Source organism: Poecilia formosa, unplaced genomic scaffold (assembly GCF_000485575.1).
Source record: "Poecilia formosa unplaced genomic scaffold, Poecilia_formosa-5.1.2 Scaffold168, whole genome shotgun sequence".
Taxonomy (NCBI): domain Eukaryota; kingdom Metazoa; phylum Chordata; class Actinopteri; order Cyprinodontiformes; family Poeciliidae; genus Poecilia; species Poecilia formosa.
In genome coordinates this window covers 148,626-171,845 of record NW_006800107.1, presented here as the reverse complement: position 1 = coordinate 171,845, position 23,220 = coordinate 148,626, and the positions used below count along the sequence as shown (strand labels likewise).

Genomic DNA, 23,220 nt, shown 5'->3' with positions numbered 1-23,220 from the left:
TTATAATGTTTTGTGATCTGCAGAAACCTTACAGAGGTAGAAAACAAACAAAACGTACGTAATTTCAACATTTTCAACAAAAACAATGCATCTAAAGGAAATACTTCAGCTGTAGTATCATAAATCATTAACCTACTTCTTAAATAATTAATATTAAGTAAAGGATTGTTGTTAAATATAAATCTAAATATTCTTGATTAAATTTACTAATTTAAGAAAACCTATCAATGGAAGGAAGATGTTGGGAACAACTGCAGCAAAAAACATCCCAGTAGGTGTGTGTGTGTGTGTGTGTGTGTGTGTGTGTGTGTGTGTGTGTGTGTGTGTATTTATGTTGACTGCATTAAAATGTAATCCACATGTTTTGTATTGCATATGGACCTATCCTATTGATTTATATTTTATATTTTTTGGTACATTTTTATTGTTTTTTACTTTTTAACTTTTGATCATTTTCATATCCTTTGACATCGAGTTGCTGTAACATTAATTGCTCATTCAGGACTTGAATATAGATGAATCTGAATCGTATCCTGTTCCAGGAAGTATAACAGGTTACATTTAAAACAATGTATAAAGAAACAACCAATTTCTAGTCAAAGATTTGGCTGCTTTGTGAAACTAACACATCAGCCACCACACATATAAAAGCCATAAAGTCCTGGAGTTGTTAATATATTAAATTAAATGCAAAAACACAGAAAAACTAGAAAACAAAAAAAGTTGTTGCAGGCGCTAAGATTTGCAGGGGTGAATGGGAGGGACGGGATTAAGAAAAAAACTAATTTGTGAGACAGAGTGAAGTCATGATGAGGAGGAAACGCCTCCCAAACCACAGACCCTCATATTTCACCTCTTACCTCTTGAGACTCTCAGTCGTTTCTGATTGTCTGCAAGAGACACAGAGAGGAGCAATGATCACTGCTAGAGAGACACAAACATCTTTATTTCTAACGCTGATGCTTTACTTAACAGGTAAGAAATTTAAAAATCAAAATAACAGAAATTATGTAAATCTACCTCAGAGTAAATATGTTTTGTTAATTAGTACAGTTATTTTTTAGATCCTCACAGTAACAGGAAGCAGCAGAGTGATTTCTTTCTTCCTCTCAGCTACAGCAGCTGGACAGGATCAGTTCCTGACAGTCAGAGTTGGTGATGAAGCCACTTTGCCTTGTAGAAATGTGATCTGCACCAGAAATCAATGTGACGGCATCACCTGGATGTTCAGTGATAAAAGATCATCAACACTGTTTGAAAATGGGCAGATAACTGAAGCTGCAGCAGCAAAATCAGACAGACTGAAGGTTACATCAGGCTGTTCTCTGGTTATGAAGAACGTCTCAGTGGAGGATGTCGGTCTTTACACCTACAGACAGTTTGTAAACGGACAGCAAGAGTCAGATGACGCCAATATTTATCTGTCCGTTATTCACAGTAAGTATTTACATTATCATTTTTGCTACAACACTCTAAAACATAAGCACAAAAATGATAAAAGTATTTTTTTTTCCTTTTCCTACTTTTGTCTCTGACGTCTGTCTTCATCAGTGGTTAAACAGAAGCAGAAAGATAAACTCATCCTAACCTGCTCTGTGACGGATTATATCGACTGCAGACACACAGTGGAGTGGCTGAATGACGGTGGAGAGGAAATGATGTCAGACATGGAGGAACCAGATCAGTCCTGCTCTGATACTGTGACGATTCACAGGAACTGGAAGCCAAAGAAATCTGAAAACTTAAAGTGTAAAGTTACACATAAATACACTCACAACGTGCAGCTGGTCACCTACAGGATTCAGATGTCTGAGCAAACAGGTGAGAACTCAATCTGAAAACATTAATTTAAGGATCTGGATTGAAGGAAACATTTCTGTGTTATAGTTCATCTAACACTGAAAGATAAGAAATGTATTTACTTTTTCTTCAGATAAAGAGTCAGCAGCTGAAATGACCACAACACAAACCCCAATAACAGCCACAACAGAAGAATCAAACAAATGGACGTTTAGAGCAATTAATTCATCTACAAATGTCAATTTGTCAAAAACCCCAGGTAGAAACTGAATCGTTTGAAGCCCAGAGCCTGAATGGTTTATCCTTTATGTTGATCAATTATTATAACCATAATAATTCTTCCATCAGGATGGGTTTGGTCGTTCGTTATCCGTCCTGTGTGTTTGGCAGCGATGATAGTAACTGTTCTGGTGATCATCAGATGGACGAAAACTAAAGGTGAAAACTTATTTTCTTAATTGCAAATTCATCTTCATGGTGAAAATATTTGATTGAAAAGAAAAAAAACTAAATGAATAATCATGTCAAGAGTTATTTAATATATTCCTGAACATGATGCTTGTTAGAAAACAGAGAAATGAAGTTTTCACAGCGTAAAAACTGAACCTAAATGTTCTGCTTCTTTTCAGGAAAAGAAGAAGAAAGTGAAATGAGTGAATGATTAAATCCTTAAATCGTTATTTTTCATCCATTTCTGGGTCGATGTGGTGAAAAAAAGGAAAATGTGTCACAGAGGCCGATTTCTTTTTGTCATTTTTCAAGATGAGAAAGACAAGAGAACATACATTCAAGTAACGCTGATTATTATTCATCTTTAGGACAAAAATAACACAATGACTCTTTTAAATGTAGTCTCATCTACATTCAGAATAAGGTTTAAAAAATACGGCTGTGACAGACGAGGCTCCGTCCACAGTGAGCAGGATGAAAAGAAACCAAATAATCTACAAAGTTTACAGTTAGAGAAGAGCGATACATTTCACAATTAAATTATGTTAAAGCTTTTAACAGTCAAGTAAGAAAATAACCCAGATACAAGTAGGAGGCAGGTAAAATTAGAGACATTGGAAAACAATCCTTCACCGCGACAGATGATCACTGAACAAGAAGTTTGGTACAGCTGTGAGAAAAACAAGTAACTGAGGGAAATGTGCCAATTAAGTTTATGTGAGACAGGATTTGTTAAAATTTTGGTTAATTTTAATCATATTTGTCTGTATTTTTGCTGTATTGTTTGAGATTCCTGGCTTGACACAAATCACTGTGAATACTTCTTCTGTTGCCAGACGGGCTCTACTGTGACCTTAGTGAATAGGTGACATTAGATGTTGTTTAATAAGTGAAATAAATTATTTTATACTTTAAAAATAAGCTTTAATCCAGATAAACCTAAATAGAAACGGATTGTTTTCCAGAGGATCAGTTTGAACCATGGCTGCTCACTGGAGCCCTCTAGTGGAGAAAAGCATACAGACTCATTGTGATGCACTGTTTTATTAAATATAACTTTTTTTGTAAAATATTCTTAAATAAAATTGAAGNAAGTTTAAAGCTATTTGTTACATAGATTTGTCAATTTGTGAACTAACAGTAAATGTGCAAAAGAATTTATGTGGGGCAGAAAGTGCCATAATTTTGATTTTAATCATATTTTTCTGTATTTTCTTTGTAATGTTTTAGATTCCTGGCTCTGACACAAATCACTGTGAATACTTCTGCTACCGTCGATCCAGACGGGCTCTACTGTAACCTTAGTGAATAAGTGACATTAGATGTGGTTTAACAAATCAGATTCATTGTTTCAGGTTAAAGAAGAAACATGAAAACAGTTTTAATCCAGATTAATCTGACTGGTAACAGATTATTTTCCAGAGGATTAGTTTGAATCACCACTGCTCACTGGAGCCCTCTAGTGGAGAAAAGCTTAAGACACAGACTCATTGTGTTATTACATTGTTTTATGAATTAAATATAACCTTTATTGTAAAATATATTTGAATAAAATTAAAGGCTTATGAACCATCTCTGTAAATGATTTATTGGAGACGATGCGTGTTTTTCAATGCTTGACCATTAAGGTATGAATATCTTGTGGTTTCACACTTTGAGGAGAAAATGGCTGCTGAAAGTTTCCTACAATCCATCAAAGCTGCTAAAGTTGCAACACCCAGATCAGCTCTGACAGAGACAGAAACTAACACCTCATCAACAACATCCTGCATCTCATGATCATTCATGTCAAATTTATCTGATGTGCGTGACAGAAACGAAACGTCACCAGTTTCCCATTAACTCTACAGTTCAAAATGTTTTCTTCCTAAGTATAGAGCTACATGTTGAAGTTTTGATCCAATGGAAAACTTTAGTCGAAAACAGTTTAAAAACAAGAGAATTTATTACATATGCAAAAGCTAATATTTTATATATTTTCTGACCCTGGAGGTTTGATCTGATTGGCTCGTTTAAATTGAGAAGGCGGGGTTTTAAAGAGATGATTTTTTTTTCCATGTTACTGCTGCTTTTTATGATAACTAGAAGTAAATAAACAGATTTTCTTGCTGTTCAGTCAAACTGGTGTCTCTTCTTTTCCACCTCTGTGTCAAATCGAGCTTCAAACTCATGACCAGAAAATCTTAACTCTGATCTGCAGCAGCTCAGACAATTAAACACAATTATAGCTGCATTGTGTGTAACTACTTAGATCTTTTGGAAAAATATCTAAAAAATAAAAGTTTTAATTCATAGTTTGTCATTTTCCACACAAAGGCAAAAGGTTAAAACAAGAGAAAAAGAAAAAAAAAACCACAAAGCATCAGCTTCTATTCATGGCTTTGGCTGCTTAGTGAAACTAACACCTCACTGATGACAGATATGATGGCAAGAAAGTCTTGGAGTTGTTTTTATAATGTTTTAATATTAATAAGTATGCAAAAAACAGAAAACTAGCAAAGAGAATATTTGCACGGATAATTGAGTGTCATGACTGAAGTGTTTTATGTTTTTAAGGTGATCTGAAAAGAACAAAGTTCAGACGTGGGACAGAGAGTGAAGTCATGATGAGGAGGAAACGCCTCCCAAACCACAGACCCTCATATTTCACCTCTTACCTCTTTAGACTCTCAGTCGTTTCTGATTGTCTGCAAGAGACACAGAGAGGAGCAATGATCACTGCTAGAGAGACACAAACACCTTTATTTCTAACGCTGATGCTTTACTTAACAGGTAAGAATATTTTAAACTATTTTAAAAATTACATAAAACTGTTTTAATAAGAACTAAAACTAAATAATGTTCCTTTTCTGAGACACCTGCCTTGTTTGTTGTGATTTGGCAGATGGTGAATTTTCATGAGTGGTAAACAGTATGATGGATCTAAAATGATTCCCACAATAACAGAAGAGTTATTTTATTATTTTCCTGTTTTTCTCTCAGCAGCAGCTGGACAGGCTCAGTACTCAGCAGTCAGAGTTGGTGATGAAGTCACTTTGCCTTGTGGTGATTTGACCTATAGTAGTGATCACTGTGACGGCATCACCTGGATGTTCATTAATAATAGAAGATCATCAATACTGTTTGAAAAAGGACAGATAAGTGAAGCTGCAGCAGCAAAATCAGACAGACTGAGAGTTGCATCAGACTGTTCTCTGGTGATGAAGAACGTCTCAGTGGAGGATGCTGGTCAGTACACCTGTAGGCCGTTTATAAACGGACAGGAAGGACCAGACTCTTACGTTGTTCTGGCTGTTGTTCACAGTGAGTTTTTATATCACTTTTGTCAGAACAAATTGTCCAACTACAAACTAAAACATAACCAGAAAAATGACTAAGCTATTTTTTTTCTTTTCAGTGGTTCAACAGAAGCAGAAAGATAAACTCATCCTAACCTGCTCTGTGACGGACTTTAGCCGCTGCAGACACACAGTGGAGTGGCTGAATGAGGGTGGAGAGAAAATGTTGTCAGACATGGAGGAACCAGATCAGTCCTGCTCTGATACTGTGACGATTCCAGCATCTGACAGGAACTGGAAGGTAAAGTCTGAAGTGTTAAAGTGTAAAGTTACAAATAGCTACATTAACAAACAGCAGCTGTTTGACTTCAGGATTCAGTCCTCTGGTGGAAAAACAGGTGAGAATATTTTCATGAACTCAGTTTGAAAACAATAATTTAACAATTTGAAGTTAAACACTGAATTGTTTCCTTATTTGTTCTTATTGTATTTTCTCTGATAAAAATTCAATAGCAAAGACGACGACCACCACAAAACCACCAAGAAAAATATCAACAAGAAAGTCAACAACAACAAAGACGACGACAACAAAACTACCTGCAACTTTATCAACAACAGCAGAATCAAACAAATTGACGTCTATGACAATAAATTCATCAACAAACAACAATTTCTCCAAAACTCCAGGTAGAAACTGAATCATTTGGGTGATAAAGTTTAGTCTTTATCTTAAACTTACTTCTTGTTTAGTCTTTTTATCAAACAGTGATGGTGCATTAATGATATTTCTTCTTTCAGGTTGGTCTATGGTTTATATAACTGGTCCAGCAGTGATCGTAGTAATTATTCTGGTGATCGTTGGATGGAAGAAAACCAGAGGTGAGGAAAACATTTTTGCTGCTTTGGTAAAATTTACATTTAAAAATTACATCCAACAAAAACTGAATGAGTATATTATTGTTTTTTTGTGTTTTAAACAATCTTACATCACAATCAGTCTGTTCTCTACATGCTGACTATTAGAAAACAGACAGGAAATATGTTTTTACGGAACAACTGAACCAAGTTACTCTTTTATTTTTTTCAGAAAATAAAACAAGAAAGGAAGAAGGAAAAGTAAGTAAATCACTGAATCTTTGCATTTTATTTCAATAGAAAATAGTTGTTTAAGTTATTTATTAACTTTAAACTATTTTTGAGAAAATCATCCTGTTTGTATTGGTCAGAATTGTGTTTTTTGAAGGAATCCATTTTTAAAATATTCCAGATTCCTCCACACATACATTCCTTATATTAAAGAATATAAAAGTTTTTAAAAAAATTAAAACACGTTTTTAGTAGCAAAATCATTTTTTTTAAACCTAGCTTTTTTGTGAATACATGAATTAGTAAATTAATTTACTGTCATTGCTTAATTGCACAACAAAATTAAAAGTGGTCTCAAGTGATACATTTATTCAGTGAGTACAAAGCTCTACTAAAGCAACTTTAGTATGTTACCTACAACAAAGTAAGGTAACATAAATCTACAGGTTTACTTTTGTCCTTCAGGATTTTAAAAAAGAAGAAATTCACTCTGAATGTCCTGTAAAAAGCTAAATGCTGGTGATTTTGAGAAAATTGTGTATTAAACCAAAATAATTGAATGTAATGTGTTGCTAATCTAAATACGGTGCAGTGTTTTATTTATTCTGTTGCATTCTGTGTACAGACTGATCCTGAGGACGGCGTCCACTACGCCTCCATCACTCAGACCAAAAAGACCAAAAAGACCAAAAAGACTAAAAAGACCAAGGAAAAGCCCAGAGTAAGTTGTTCTACTAAAAACAACCTTTAAGACTCGAGACATGTTATAGAGTAATGTGCAATAGTTTAGTAGAAACCTCTGGTACTGATAATTAATTACTAAAATATGTAACATGTTGGTTTGTGAAATAGTAAATGTACAAAGGATCATTAAACTTGAAATAAATAGGGATTTTTTCTGAACATGTATCTGTATTTTTTGTGTCGTTTCTTTTCAGATCCCCGACTCTGTGACATACAGCACTCTGAATACTTCTGCTGCTCAGGTTACCATCGATCTTGACAGTCTCTACTCTACACTCAGTAAATAAGTGGGATTAGATCATGTTTAATAAACCAGGTGGATTATTTCCAACAACTTTAATCTAGATAAAACTGAAAATGACTGAATGTTTTTAAGATCAGTGATCATTGGGGCCCTCTAGTGGAGAGAAGCAGGAAACGTAAACTCTGTAAAATTATTTTTTCTTGTAAAATACCAGTAATACTGAACGCTTGTGCACAATGACTGCTAAAGGTTATTTTTTTAAAATATATCTCCAATGTCCATGTTCTTCTGTGCTTTATAGTACATAATGTTTGACCGTTATGGTATAAATATCTTTGAACTTTTGTGGTTTCACACTTTGAGTGGAAAGCAATTGCTGAATTTTTCCATAACGTCAGACATGTTGAAGTTTAAATTTTAAAAAAGAATCCACCAGACTAAAACCTGCTGCTGCTATTGTTGCAACACTTGGATCATCTCAGAAATAGACAGAAACTAACACCTCACCACCAGCAGATACACCTACATCATGTAAGTCATCGCCTGTATCAAATCTATTCTTATGCACATAAGAAAAACAAAACTTTCCAGTTGTGAATCGTCACAGGAAGATCTCTTTCTGCTACAAAACCCAGCCACCATTTATTTTTCTAATTCTAAATTTTTGAGTGTTTTGTTCCAGATTGTGTGTCCTACATTTTGATATTAAGATAGTCAAGACAGATGTTGCTGTTTATACAGCAAAAAGTTAAATGGAGAAAGAAAAGTTCATGGTGAGATTATTTTAAAAATGCTCTTATTTCCAGACTCAGTCACAGTAAAGACCCACCAACACTGACCCTGGTTCTGGTTCCTTCCTGTTAACATGGAGTCATTCCTTCCCTCTGTCGCCTCATGCTTGATCTGGAGCAAAATGAATGCTGGACTGCTTTAAATTATTTAACCAATCAGCCTTACCGAGTGTATGCTACTGCTTTGTATTATAACCAGGACTGAACTGGAATGTATGTAATTGAATCTGTTTTTAAAACCCATTTATTTGATCATATAGTTCTGGAAATAAATTGGGGATTTCTTTGTCCTGTAAAATGCCTTGAAAAGGTATTTGCTGGAACTGATCATTGTTGTGTAAAAAGTTAATAGATAATATTTTAACGCTTCCCATTAAAATATAGTAATAATTAAATGCGACGGATATTTGTGAATACTTTTTCACATTTTAATTCATCAACCTCTTTTTGTCTTCATCATAACTTTGTGCTTAACAGTTAATTAATAACTAAACAAATGTTTGTGTTCAGATTGCACTGATATGAATATTATTTCTGCACAGAAAACACTGGGTGAGAAAAAATGGTGAAAAATGTGCATTTAGTTACAAATCTGTACTGGGATTTTAAATATTGTTTTCATACTGTCTAGGAAAAAAATACAAAAACCTTTTTGATTTAGTTGAATATTTGTCTTTAAATTAAAAAGCTGCAGATTAAGTTTGTTGAATCCTATTCAGTGTACAACCATAGGGGGGCGCTAGAGATCCTTTATGTTTCTGTCACACTTCTACATTTATCTGTATTTAGTAAACAAAATACACTTTTGCCCCTGAAAATATCTGATAGTGAACTACGTTCCTGCAAATAGTATATAATGCATAAACATTTATACTATGAGAGCAGAAAAAATGTTTTCCACGGTGTCGATTGGACTGTTTGCACAAACCCACAGATGATTGATGCAAATAGTGGACCAGTTGTTTCCAAATACCCCAGAACCATATGCATCATATGCTCTTTAGAAATAATTAGAGCACTTTGGTAATTGATACATTAAAAATTCCGATCCTTAGAAAAATCAGAGTGACGGATACTTTAGCAACTTGCAGAAAAAAATTAAAAAGAGACGAAAATAGAGGAGTTATTTAAAACTAAATATGAAGAGAGATGTTAAAAAATGAAGGTTGGAGGAAAAATAAGTTAAAAGCAGTTTTGTGTGCATTAAAACTGAAAAAAGTTTTAAAATCAGAACAAATAAAGCAATAAACCTTCCTTCAAAGCTGCAGTTACATATATAAACAAGAATTTAAAAAAGTTTTCTGAAACATAGTCAGAAAGGAACCAACAGCTTTGTTCCTTTGGGATTCCAGGTAGGTAGCAGCTATTTTCATGTATTTTAGAAGCAAATGTTTAAGTTAAAGTTATATCAATGTCATCATAAGGTTCTAGCTTTAAGGAAGAAAAAGTGAAATTCAGGCTTAAGAACAAAACACACCAGAAAATGTGATTTTCTCTTTAATCCTAAATGGGAAACTTTTTTTCTCTGGTTCTTTAGAAAGCTAGCCGAGCTCTGTCTCCAACATGACGAACGTATGCAGACGTTTACCCACATTAATTAGTGTGTGTGTGTGTGTGTGTGTGTGTGTGTGTGTGTGGGTGTATGAATAAGTTGTGTCTGGTTCTGTGCAGAGTAGCGTTCATGCAGTTCAGGACAATAGGCTGTCAAACAAAGTGATTCTGCCTGAGCGCCGACCCCCTGCAGGGAGCATTCCTCACACAACCGACGGTCCGACTCCTAAAGGCCACGAACGGATGAAAATATCCAAATTCTTTAAAACAAACATGAAGCAGAAGTCTGTGTCTGATCTGATCTGATGCAGATTTACAATCTGTTACCCTAAAAAAACTGATCTGAGCTCAAATCTAAGTGTAGTGTTTACTTTTCCCCACTAAGTGGATTTATTTTCTCACATCGATCAAAGCAGAATTTCATATAAAGATAAATCTGCTCCTCTTTAATGTAACTCTGTTTTGTGTTTATAGAGTATACACACCCATGTGACTAACAAAAAGAGTAATTGCATCATTAAAGACACAAATGGGCTAATTCAATTTGTATTTTCTAGTCAAAGAACTTGACCCAATTTAACAGCCAATCACAGCTCAGTTAAAATCTCCTGAGCCAATGCGATGCTGGGCACCGCCCACATGTGTGCATAATAATAAGAGGCAGGATGATAAGTGTGTGGAGTAAACCTGGAAGGGCTGCAGCTCGCTCAGTGTGCTTTGGAGATAACTGTCCCCTGCAAACCTTCACCATGGTCGACGCCTTCTGTGCCACCTGGAAGCTGGTTGAGAGCGAGAACTTCGATGAGTACATGAAAGCACTTGGTGAGTCTTTTTTGATGCTTATTATGAGCAAATACAAGACAAATCTATGTTTTCAGGTTATTTTTGAATGCAAACTGCACATTTATACTTAAAAGGTTTAACAGACTCTCGTCCCTGTTTCTCTTCCTCAGGTGTGGGCTTTGCCACCAGGCAGGTCGGCAACGTGACCAAGCCGACCGTCATCATCAGCCAGGAGGGAGACAAGGTGGTGATCCGCACCCAGAGCACCTTCAAAAACACCGAGATCAGCTTCACGCTGGGGGAGGAGTTCGACGAAACCACCGCCGACGACAGAAACTGCAAAGTAAGATCCCAGAAAACAGACACACACTGCTGTAGTTCATTCACAATAAAATATGAAGATATTCACTGTCTAAATATGAGCAACTGAAGCAAACAAAATGTGTTTTAAGATCAAAAAACGATTTATGATTAATTTAAAGACACTAAGGATTTGAAAACAAACTTTTCTGCAAGCTAAAAAGGTTTCTTTTCTTTCCATGTTTGAAAATTGTGTGATTTTTATAACTGTGCAGTTACTGAACATCTTAAACTATCAGGAGAAAAAACAGAAGCTATACTCTGGTTTATTTGAGGCCTTTTCACACTGAAACTCTTATTCTGTTCCTTTTAGTCCACAGTGACTCTGGATGGGGACAAACTGGTCCACGTCCAGAAGTGGGACGGGAAAGAGACCAAGTTCGTCAGAGAGATCAAAGACGGCAAAATGATCATGGTAAAGACACAACATGCACATTTTTCTCTTCATTAACGACTTTTATTTGTGGCTCAATCAATAAAATTTACCAAAAAAGAGCTTAAAGTAGAATATTGTACAAATGTTCATCTTCTACACATTGTGAATTGTTTTTCCATAAAGAAACAACAGTTTCTTAAATGTTGGAAATATAAATTAGGTTATGTGCACAAATTAATGACATTTCAGGACAAGTAGAGCAAATCAATTGGCAGCAAAGAATTCCATTAAATATTATCTTATCTTATTGACTGCATGTATAATTTATATTTTTATGCTTGTTTGTCTGAACCAAGTCTAATCCAGACCAAAGTTCTTACATATTTGTGTCTGTTTTGTGCAGAATTTGACCTTTGAAGACATCCATGCGGTGCGCACCTATGAGAAGGCATGAGAGCTCCACCTGACAGCCCCACGAACCGGCCAACCCGCCTCCGTTTTATAATTATTGTGGACTGTTTGCTCTTTGCACTTCATTCTCCTCCACATGTAAAAGATCTGCAAGCTGCACATGTTTTGTAAAATGTTTTTTTTATATGAATACATTTCTGTCATGACAAATGGAACGACTTTGCAACACTGTGTAAGACATGAAATAAAGAAATGAAATGTCTTGTGTTTTCATGTGTGTTTTGCTTAAAATGAATGATTTAATACAAATAGTTTACAATATCGCACATCGTGTTTTCTCCATAAAGTTAATCCGACGACTAAAACACTGATTTTTTTTTTCATTGCCAAACAACATTAAGCTGTTTTTGTAGCATATTTTCTGTGTGAGAGCTGTTCTGAAATGTGAAGCAGTTTAGAAAATGTTATCTGCCACACCCTTTGAAAAAGGGAGGGGTGGGGGTGAGGCTATTTTCTGGGATAATTAAACTTCATGCATTACATTTTAATTACTGCAGCCATTTTGAATGAGTTTTGGCAGAAATGTTCCTCTGACTGTATTTATCAATGACTAAATGCCCTCCTTTTTTTATTTCATTTCGATTTTACTCTAAATCAAATCAATAATTTTAGAAGAATACATTGTAATCCCAAACATAATCAGTGTTTGTATAAAGTAAAGAGTTTTATTAGGATAAAAAATAAAACTGAAAACTTCTGTAATATTTTTAACATAAGATCATGAATGTAGATAATCTTTGATTATCTAAATTAGATTAGTGTGACTTTAAAAAGCAAAAATAGAAAAACTGGTTGCTACAAACTTTTTTTAGTTATTATCCTTAAAGGTCTCTAATATCCAAAGCTAACATAAATGCATTCATGAATAGAAGAAATTATATTTATTGAACTCCCCGCCAAAAAAATAATAAAAGGTATTTTGGTCATTACAATCCTAAACATAGATGGTATAAAAGACAAATTACTATCTGGTTTGTTGACACCGCTGGATGAATCCGTCATAATGTAAACAGTACGTGCTCAGTTTGCTCCTCCCCCTTCAGCTCCACAAGTCAGCTGATAGCTGATCGCACTACTTCCTGTTTACTTCCTAGAAGTGATCGGCTACTTTAGTTCAGCTACTGTACTTCATATAAAACCCATGTAAAGAACTTAGTTTTGTTGCTTTCCTCTCATCATGGCTCAGGTAGTTGGTTTCTTTCTGCTGCTCTGCGCAGCGGCTCCGGGCTCTGCTGCTCCGACCGGAAGCAGCTACCTGTCAGGAACAGGTGAGTGGAAAACTCATGTTTTTAATGACAACTGGAGTCTTTTATCAATATGCAGAGAAGCACGCAGATCTAAGGGTGCAGGAGAGGTTAGTCTGTGGACATTAAAGTTTCTCTTTACGGATTTTAAAAGGCATAAAACGCAGAGTTGCTAGCTAAACCAATTATAGTGGATATCTATATAAATATGGCGATACTTAGCTCATTACTCACTTGCCGAATTGTTAGAAAGGCTCTACTAATGTGTACTAAAAGCTACAATATGCTGATAAAGGTGAATGTTTTATTCCAAAAGCAAATGTGTAAGAATTGGAAGAGTTTTAAACGAAGTTCTGCCTGAGACGTCAGACTTCCACTTCTGCTGCCCTAGAAAACACAGTGAAAAAGATTGATTTTTTTCTGAGGTGACTATTGTAACTTTGACAAACCGTGTGTGTGTGTGTGTGTGTGTGTGTGTGTGTTTTAAGAAAATTAAAACACACAGAGTAAAAGGAGAAAAGACTGCTGGCTCTTGGATAGAGTCTAACAAAACATGAAGAAATTCAATTTTTAAATTTTTTATTAAACTTAGAAAAGTGAAATAGTTGATTTCAGTGGATGTGTTTATAGACACAACAACGGGTCAGTAGGAGGGCAAAGAAGTCCTATGTTTTAGGATTTGATCATGGTAAAACTGTCTCATTGTGATATCTCATTATTTCTATTAATATGATCCAATATCCTGTTTTTGCAGGCAGGTTCTGGCACATCACCGACCTCCACCTGGACCCCAGCTACCACCTGGCCCAGGACCCCACCAAGGTTTGCTTCTCCTCCAAAGGAGCCCCCGCCACGCACGCCGGTCTGTACGGAGACTTCCTGTGTGACTCCCCCTACAGCCTGATCCAATCGGCCTTCACCAACATGGCGCCTCTCACACAGCCGGAAGACTTCATCATCTGGACTGGGTCAGTACAGATAGAAGGTGTCTCTCAATGATGGAGGAAATATTGGTTTTGTGATTTCTTTTTTTTTTTTATAGTTCTGGCCTTTAGTGATTTTAACTTGAAGTAAAATTGTGCTGATCACTGATAATGTTAATGTTTGTCAGCAATAGAAGTAACCAGTTTACTAAAAGTATCAGCAGTTTTACATTCTGTTTCTTTATTTCTGTTGTTGTGGATCTCAGATAAACTTCTTTAAAACGGAAATAATAGTTCTGGGAATAAATTCTGAAAGATTTAATTGCTTTAACATTTCCATGTCCATTACTGTGAATGAAGACGTTACAGGCTCAGTATTGTTTATTGGCCCATCAGTCATTGTAACTGCATCATTAACAGCCAGTTTTCAGTCAAATAAAACTACAATGTCATATTTTTACAATTAATACACAAACCTGGAAACTTTAACATCTTTAAAAGTAACAATTCACCCTCTAACATTGGGAAAGTAATTAAACTCTTGATCACTTCAGGTCAGTTTCTCCGTTCATCAGAAATGCTGCATGGCTAAATAGTTAAAGATTTGCTTTATCTTAGTTTTTTTCAGTAAAGCTGTAAAGCTGCCTTTAATTTTAAACTGAAAAGAAACACCAGAGAACATAAACATTTAAAAAAATCCACTTAACTCTGTTTTCACTAGGGAACTCTACTGATATGAGGAACAGAGAAAAGTTTGATATGTGACTAAGCAAAGTATCACTTCCTTCTTTATTGTCTGGATTGAGACAATAAAACCTCAAAATGCCATCCTTTTTATTTTATGAATGAGTTAATCTGTAACAAAGCATTTAGGATTTATAAATAAACATTTATTATTCTGTTTATATGATAAAGAAAGATTAACTCATCATTTGTTCTTTCTCTACCAATGTTCTCATGTTGCTTAGAAAGTTTAGCTCAGCATTTGGGTTTTTTTCTGCATTCCTGTAACAAATCCAATGTACTGTGAAGAGGAAATATCACTTCCTCTTTGCTGAAGATACAATCACCTTTGATGTACTCTTCTGTGGTTTAATGATTTAAGTTTGAGTTATAAATCAGATTAGTTAAATTTCACATGTTTTTTTATCCAAACAGTTAATGACTTAAGCAGATCCACCAGCTCAGGTTTTCTTTGTCTCACAGCGACAGTCCGCCTCACGTCCCTCCAGATGAGCTGTCTACTGACCTGGTGATCCAGGTGATCAGTAACATGACGCAGACCATCACTCAGCACTTCCCCAACCTGACCGTCTTCCCTGCACTGGGAAACCACGACTACTGGCCACAGGTAACCACGACTACTGGCCACAGGTAACCACGACTACTGGCCACAGGTAACCACGACTACTGGCCACAGGTAACCATGACTACTGGCCACAGGTAACCATGACTACTGGCCACAGGTAACCATGGTACCTCACAGAGAGTAAGGATGAAGGATGAAGGGGTAGCCCAGTCATCTCCAGGCTAGTTGCCCTGAAGAAGGGGGAGTTTTTTTTTTTTTCTAGTTCAGAAATCGCCCCACTTAGCTAAGGTGTTCCCCAAGGTCCAGTTTTGGGCCCAGCTTTGTTTGCACTGTATTTGCTGCCTTTGGGGTCACAAACATTTATTTAACTGTTTTACTGATGACTTACAGATTTATCTAATTTGAGCTTTTACTGCAATGTTTCATAGACGTCAGACAGTGGCTGTCTATAAACCTTTTAAAACTGAAGGACAATAAAATAGAAATCATCTTTTTTGGTAACTCTGTTACAGTTAATTAAATCTGTAACAGAGGTTGTATTAACATAACCAACTTTGAGTTTGGTTATGTTTTTGATTATTTAGTTTTAGAACCAGATCAGATCAGATTAGGGTGTACTTTATTCTGACCATGGCTGTATGTACTTATTATTTTAGGACCAGATGCCAGACTCGACTAACGACATCTACAAAGCAGCTGCTGCTCTGTGGAAACGCTGGCTGGAGCCTGAAGCTCTCACCACTCTCTCACAAGGTGCGTTAAAACCTTCCACACCAACCAGGATGTTTTAAACGCTGGGAAATGGACCAGGCTGTGGAACTGAGCTGCGGTTCTGATTCATGTTTTTATTAGATCCAGTTCAGTTTCACTTTAGAGCCTGAAACTAAAACAGATTTAATCTCAGAGTAAAGCTGTCTAGGAAAGGCAATATGACTAAAAATTAGAACATATAATGTTTTTATCTGCTATCCAATGGTCATTTTGTGTTTTAATCGAAATGCACAATTTTATTATGGTTTGAAATACCAATTAATCATATTCAGATTTTTGTATGTCTTAATGTTTTGCAAAAATCAGCAAAATTTTAAGAAATAAAATCAGCAAATCCTCAGTTTTGAGAAGCAGCAGTAAACCTGGTATTAGTAGGTTTCATGTGTATCAATGTTCATGAAATCACATGGACATTTTGCAGTTTATACTTCTTGCCATTTGAATTTATTGTTAATCACTAACAGGTTCATTTTAAAGTTTTGTTTTCTGTTGCTTGTTTTGTGATCTGGTTCGTTCCTGCAGGTGGTTTCTACTCCCAGCTGGTAAAACCAGGCCTGCGCCTGCTGAGCCTCAACACCATCCTGTACTACGGACCTGACAAAGTCACCATCAACATGACCGACCCAGCCGGGCAGTTTGAGTGGCTGGAGAAAACTCTGGAGAAATCTGCTCAGAGCAAAGAGAAGGTTTGAACTCTGACCTTAAAGCCGGTGTGCTCGGTCTGTTTGACCCCTGTAGTTTAATGTTTTTGTCCGTTAGGTGTACGTCATCGCCCACGTCCCGGTGGGGTACCTGCCCTTCGTCGGGAACACCACCGCCATCAGAAAGAGCCACAATGAGAGGCTGGTGGCCATCTTCAGGAAGTACAGCCATGTTGTTGCAGGGCAGTTTTATGGCCACACCCACAGAGACAGCATCATGGTGCTGCTGGATGAGCAAGGCAAGAAAAACAAGCAGAGTGGACCCAAACACGCTGACTGTTACTTTAACTGACCCCAGGGGTAATTCTGCAGCCTGTCAGCTGTCTGATGCCCAAACCTGCCTTCTAATTTTAATAGTTTACTTTAATATCCATCTCATTATGAAGTGCAACACATTGCATTAAGATAACTGATGGTTAGTTGTGTTGTTTTAAGGTTGTTAAAGCAACTCTCAGTATTTCCCTGAAGCTAATCTGACCGTTTACTGTGATGCAGTATTACAGCCATTATAGATCAAATTAAACAATTATGTAGCCACAGAAGAGGAAATCGGTGACATTTGAAATTAAATTGTGAATAACATATCTTTAAATGGATATTTATGGTGTTGTTGTGACAGTACATCTGGTTGCGTTTCTGCAGGATATCCAGTGAATTCTCTGTTTGTGTCGCCGGCTGTTACTCCCATCAAAAGTTTTTGGGAGCAGTATTCCAACAACCCAGGTTTCCGCATGTATCTGTACAGCAACAAGGACTACAGTGTCATGGTAAGAAGGTTTTAACGAACTAAAAGCTTCATTTTATTGTTTGCTTTTATCTCATACATACAATACGCATATAATAGTATTCACAGCACTGTTTTGGAAAATGCTAAGTCTCTCATATTGGGGGTAAAAAGGATCTTTGATACCAAGATGAAGGTTTCTGTATCAACTTTAAAGCCAGGCAGCGAGTGGAGAGGACAAAAAAATAATTCATTATAGCATAAAACAGTTATAAGTCAGTTATTTCTGACTCTTAGTTCATGTATAAATCTGTTCTGATGCATAAAGAACTTCATACTGATTGTTTTATTTTAACAGAAGAATTAAGGATTTGTGACTTATTTTCTTTTGAGCAGGTGTTCTGACCGATTTAAGCTAAACCTCTAATGTCCCTTCAGCTTTCTGTTTAAAGAGCGAAGCTAAACGTGATTTTATGATTAATCACGGTGCCAATCAGAACACAAAACCTGGTTCTGCCTTTCAAACTGACTTTGCTTTCTTTCTTCGTCTCTCCTTCTATGCGGCTCTTTTCTGTCCCTCTGAAGGATATCTGGCAGTACTACCTGAATCTGACTGAAGCCAACGAGAAACAAAGGTCCGACTGGAGGCTGGAATACATCATGACCGAGGCGTTTGGACTGAGCGACCTGCAGCCGAAAAGTCTGCTTCAGCTGGGCCTGAGCTTCATGCTGCCGCAGAGCAAAGCCTTCGATAAATACTTCAGCCACTTCATGGTCGACTACAACAGCAGCATCGTCTGTGATGGAAGCTGCAAGGTCCACCAGGTGTGTGCCGTTCTCTACCTGGACCAGCAGTCGTACTCCAAATGTGCTTCCAGTGCAGACTGGTAGCAAGTTTATCCTCAGGAAAATTTTAACTCTTTAGTATTTTTGTATCTGCTGGAATCAAATAAAAGGGAAATGTTAGACTCTGCCTTCACATCAACTGGTGTTTCAGTTTGATGCCACTTTATGCTTTACTTGATGGATGTGGAGAATCAGATTTGTTATGTTGAGCAACACAACAGCTGAGGTACCTGATATAATTATTGTTGTGAAATTTGATGATGAATGTTTAAGTTTCATGACCAAAAACTGTTGTTGCATATTCTATAAAACCAGAGGATGTCATGATGTATATTTTAATCTACATTCCTCGGTGCTTTTTAGATAAATTTTGTTTTATTGATTTAAAATGTGTCAAAGTGCAATTTTAATCCCAAAATGTGTTGCTACTTTCTGCTGGATTCCCACAGTTTCTGTTTCCATGGAAACTAAATATAATATTTAGAAATACTTTGGATTAAGTAGAAAAAGTGTTTTCAAATTTAGAATTTTTTCTGATATTGTAAGAATATCAGAAACCTAAACTTTCTATGCTGAATATCTAAAATAAATTAAACATTCAAATTGAAATTTTAATTAAAACTATTCAGCAGGCAATAAACTTAGTTTCAAAAAAAAAAATGATTCTACTTGTTACTGGAAATATCGGTAAACCAAAAAAAAATCTTGCTCAATTAATGAATATTTTTTTTCGATATGTGATTGTATATGTGCTGCCTAAAGATAAATGGAACTATTTATCACATTTCCAGATATTTATACATAATTTTCTGTTTTTGTGTGTTTTTGATTTACCCTTTCTTGCACTTCATCATTACCATAAGAAATGCACAATTTGTTTGTGCAGCACCAGGAATGTGTTTGTGGAGAATTGAGCCTCTGCATGCAGACAGGATGATGAACATCCAGGATGGGAACTCAGTTGATTCAGGATAATTTAATGAGAACAAATCGTGTTGTTTTTTGACTAAATGTTTGTTTTACAGATGCCATGTTACAGTGAGATTTTTGTTATCTATGACGGATTAAAATGTGAATCAGGTCACATCTGTGTTTTAATACAGACAATAATGTTTATGAATTTCATTTTCTGCTTCATCAAAATTAAACAGAAAATGTGTTATATCTTGCACAATATTTATTTTGTTTTTTGCATATTCTTTCTCTGAATAGAGAAACATTTTGTCTGAGCAACGTCGGTTTATTTATAGATTAATTATCCTTGAAGAATAATAAATAAAATGAAGAAAAATAAGTTTCCTCTAATTAACCGTCATCTAGTGACCAGGCAGAGACAGAGATTGGTGCTTTTCACTCTCAGAACTTTTTTCTTGCAAGAGAACAGAAAGTCGACATGATCATTCTCTGATCTGTTGTGACTGGACAGAGTTGTTACCTTCTTATGCAAAACTTATCCCAACGTTTCTGACTCAGAAACGACTGAGACCTTGGAAATCCTGAAAATGGAGGAAATCCTCCCTGAGTTCCAGTAGGATGAAAATATGATAAGCCTCACACGAATATAACCGTTACTGCTTTGTTCCTCCAGTTATATGTTGTGTTCAAATGAGTTATTTTCCAAAATTCCACTAAAAGACTCATAAAATAATTAAACGTTATAAACTGAAGCAGCATGAACTAGTTTCCCCCTGCTGGAGATGCAAAGCAACAGCAGTCAATACCAGTTGACCGTCAACACTCAAGTTCATTCCCTCCCACCACCCGATCTTATTCTTCTCTTGTTCAAACTTTCTAGAAAATCCCCCGCGTTTCTCAGCCACCAACTGAAGAATTTGACCCTCACCTCCTTCCCATCACCCTCCCGACTCTTTTGTCCCCTTTGCCTCGCTCCTCTAATGTTGAGTGGACCTCAACCGAAGCTTCCCGCACACTGCCTTTTTTGTGTGTTCAAATGCATCAGCTCAGATCACCAAAAGCTGGACGGCAAAAACACTAAAGTTTCCCATCTTTCAAAAACACTTTCAAAAATTAATGTAATTCACTTTCTGAGGGGAATCTAAGTAGCAAAGGTTAGTTTAGCTGCAGCCATTTGTATCCCTCATTTTATTTGATCAATTAAGATCCATTTAAAATTTGAAATTTAGATTTAGAACTTGAGTTCAGATATCCTCGTGTTTAAAGAATGAACTACTAGATTTACTAGTAAGTAAATTAAACCCACAGTACTGTGGGAGAAGATTTTTTTTTTGGTCATGAGTTTAGGAATCGTTCCTGAGCCTCAACTCTGTACTTGGAGTGTTTGCCAAACTCTTTCCCCTCATGTGCCCCTTTGCCTTTATTATTCCTGTCCATCCCCGGCCTCCCTCCGCTCAGTTCCTGTCCAAATGTAACCGTGGAGACTAAGACGGTGCTAGGAATGGCAATGCAGAGGAGTCCATCACCACAGTAACAGGAGCAGAGCTTCCAATCATGTGGATCCATCGCTTCGCTCACTATTATTAGCAATCCTTTCAACTCCAGAGCAGACAAACTGATGAACTGTAAAGCATGTGTGTGAGTAGATGAGATTTCTGCTGCAGATTCTGATGGACTTTAAGCTTCATGAACTTATGAAATTTTGTTGTTCTTTACAGCATTTTATGCACATTTTATGTAGCAGCCAAACTACCAAAACAGTTTCTTTACTAATGTAGTGCAGACATAATTATTTGATATCATCACTGTACCTCTAAACACAAATGCAGCTAAAACTGTGACAGATCACTTGTTTTTGTGTCTATGTTGTTTTTTTTCCACAGTTCCAAACTTTTTAAAGGTCTAATTAATATGGTTCACCACCCAGGGCATCATCTTGCCCGGGGAGGTTGCATGGGTAACAGTACCTGCGTTTCCATTACAAGTGTGCACAAAACTTTGTCTATTGTCCACTAATGTCAAAAAAACATTAGTGGACAATTGTGGTGTTTTCATTAAATACAAAATGCAATTAAAATCACACCTGAATAAGTTTGTTCATGCAATAAGCCATAAAACAAAGATGGCATCATCCTCCAACTACTCTAACCGTGCAAATTTCTCTCTCACTCAAAATTATTTGATTATTCACAGATTTCAGCTATTTGGTGGTTGTGGTCTCTAACCCCACCGAATATTGGAAATCCACTGGATTTCTACATAAATTCATTCACAGGCCAATTAAAGCTCAAACAGACAAGATAATATAAGGAGACAAATATTTAAAATGTTTTCAGACGATTACAGCTGTGTAAAGTCTTCATGGTGCCAATGCAGACCCTTTATCAGAAACAGGAATAACTAAGAACAAGGTTTAATATTTCCTAAGTATTGTTGCCAACACTTCACAGTGCAAGAAATGACTGAATCGTCATTGAAACATTGTTTTCAGTTGACAGACTGTCTTAAACTGTCTGACTGGTTTGGTTTGGCTCACTGACCCACATGTTAAGGTTTGCATAGGTTTCTGCTTTGTTCTGGCTGACTGGTGGAGGCCCACACCAGTTAATCTGAGGATTACTGTCAGGACAGTACACCCGTCCAGCAGCCCTCTCCTGGGGAGCAGGAATCTGTGTGTGCATGCTCCACATCACCTCTGTCCAGCTCAGATAATCCCTTTCAGCATCTTTCGGTTTGAAGAACCATCTCTTAAGAAGCTTCTGCATGAATATATATTTAATGTTATTATGTTTGATAAAGGCAAATTTGTTTTCTACCTCTGAAATGTCATTTTGTGAAATTGTATTGATTATATGGAATTAATTTATCTTATTCCAATGGATATCTGAAGAACAAAAAAAGTTATTTCCTTTTGCTGAAAGATGAACTTGATCATTTACATTTTTTCTTGGTTAGGAGCCCTTTAAAGTCTATAAACTAGTTTAATTCATTAGTTGTTATTTGGGGATTGTCTGCGTTTTTTTAAAATGTAAACATCCCTGTTTACTCCAGAGCAATTAGTCTGAAATTGACATGACGCAACGCCGGCTCCGCCCCCATGCGGAAGTAGGACAAACCTACACACAACGTTTTAAAGGCACAGGTAGAGGAACTCAATGCATTATCCAGGACATTTTTGAGTCAATTTTGCCTCATTAGCCAACACTGAGGCAAAGACGAAAGACAAGAATATTCTCCAACGAGTTGTACATCAGGTAGTGAAGGTTATTTACTGGAAACGATGGAGAAATCAACATTAAAGCCCAAGTCTTGCAGCCAGAGAATGAATGAGGGGCACAAAGTCTCCGATGTGAGTTTTGCACGTACAAAACAAGTGAGTAATGGCTTAAACAATACGAGCTTGTGAAAATCTGCTTTTAGGTAAATGCTTAACAATGAACATTAGCATAAAAAGGCGCTTAAATGTAAATACACAGATACTGCAGCACATATTATCGTGCTGCCATACCATTGGAATCTACACACATAAAATCAAGGATAACTACCTTAACTTATTGATCTTTGATTTGACTATCAATCACTGTCGTTAAAAAATGTGAAGTTTACTTCCAGTTACCTTCATGCAGACGAACATGTAGAGGTTGCTGTTGATCAGTTTCCTTCAACGGGATTCATGGGTCTGCCGCAGGCCTTGATCCATTTCTTATTTCTTGCATTATTCTCTGTTTGGGTTTTGGAAATGTAATAAATGATATTCCGTCCCCTAAACAATCTCTGTAACGGCTGCCAGGATTACATGTTCCCCACTGACGAGGTTTTACCTTTATTTCACATTATTTTCCTCGAAATCTCT

The 23,220-nt window shown here is 36.4% G+C and overlaps 3 protein-coding genes and 1 long non-coding RNA gene across 4 annotated transcripts; all 4 read left to right on the top strand.

The window, feature by feature from the left end:
* Positions 1 to 4,788: 4,788 nt before the first annotated feature.
* Positions 4,789 to 7,244, top strand: LOC103146810 (uncharacterized). Its single transcript, XM_016677851.1, has 6 exons — positions 4,789 to 5,022; positions 5,233 to 5,553; positions 5,648 to 5,926; positions 6,042 to 6,215; positions 6,327 to 6,407; positions 7,240 to 7,244. The coding sequence occupies exons 1-6, from the start codon at positions 4,854 to 4,856 to the stop codon at positions 7,242 to 7,244; spliced, it is 1,029 nt and encodes a 342-aa protein (XP_016533337.1). The 5' UTR covers positions 4,789 to 4,853.
* Positions 7,245 to 7,254: 10 nt separating this feature from the next.
* On the top strand, positions 7,255 to 8,019 carry LOC107837699 (uncharacterized). Its single transcript, XR_001663735.1, has 2 exons — positions 7,255 to 7,335; positions 7,553 to 8,019. It is a non-coding gene; the product is annotated as an uncharacterized LOC107837699 (long non-coding RNA).
* Positions 8,020 to 10,617: 2,598 nt separating this feature from the next.
* On the top strand, positions 10,618 to 12,136 carry LOC103146742 (fatty acid-binding protein, brain). Its single transcript, XM_016677875.1, has 4 exons — positions 10,618 to 10,766; positions 10,898 to 11,070; positions 11,401 to 11,502; positions 11,867 to 12,136. The coding sequence occupies exons 1-4, from the start codon at positions 10,694 to 10,696 to the stop codon at positions 11,915 to 11,917; spliced, it is 399 nt and encodes a 132-aa protein (XP_016533361.1). The 5' UTR covers positions 10,618 to 10,693; the 3' UTR covers positions 11,918 to 12,136.
* Positions 12,137 to 12,975: 839 nt separating this feature from the next.
* On the top strand, positions 12,976 to 19,623 carry smpdl3a (sphingomyelin phosphodiesterase acid like 3A). The gene is made up of 8 exons (XM_007564761.2): positions 12,976 to 13,202; positions 13,933 to 14,146; positions 15,308 to 15,452; positions 16,067 to 16,163; positions 16,704 to 16,867; positions 16,941 to 17,121; positions 17,525 to 17,649; positions 18,192 to 19,623. Exons 1-8 carry the CDS (start codon positions 13,112 to 13,114, stop codon positions 18,495 to 18,497), a joined length of 1,323 nt encoding a protein of 440 aa, XP_007564823.1. The 5' UTR covers positions 12,976 to 13,111; the 3' UTR covers positions 18,498 to 19,623.
* Positions 19,624 to 23,220: the final 3,597 nt, after the last annotated feature.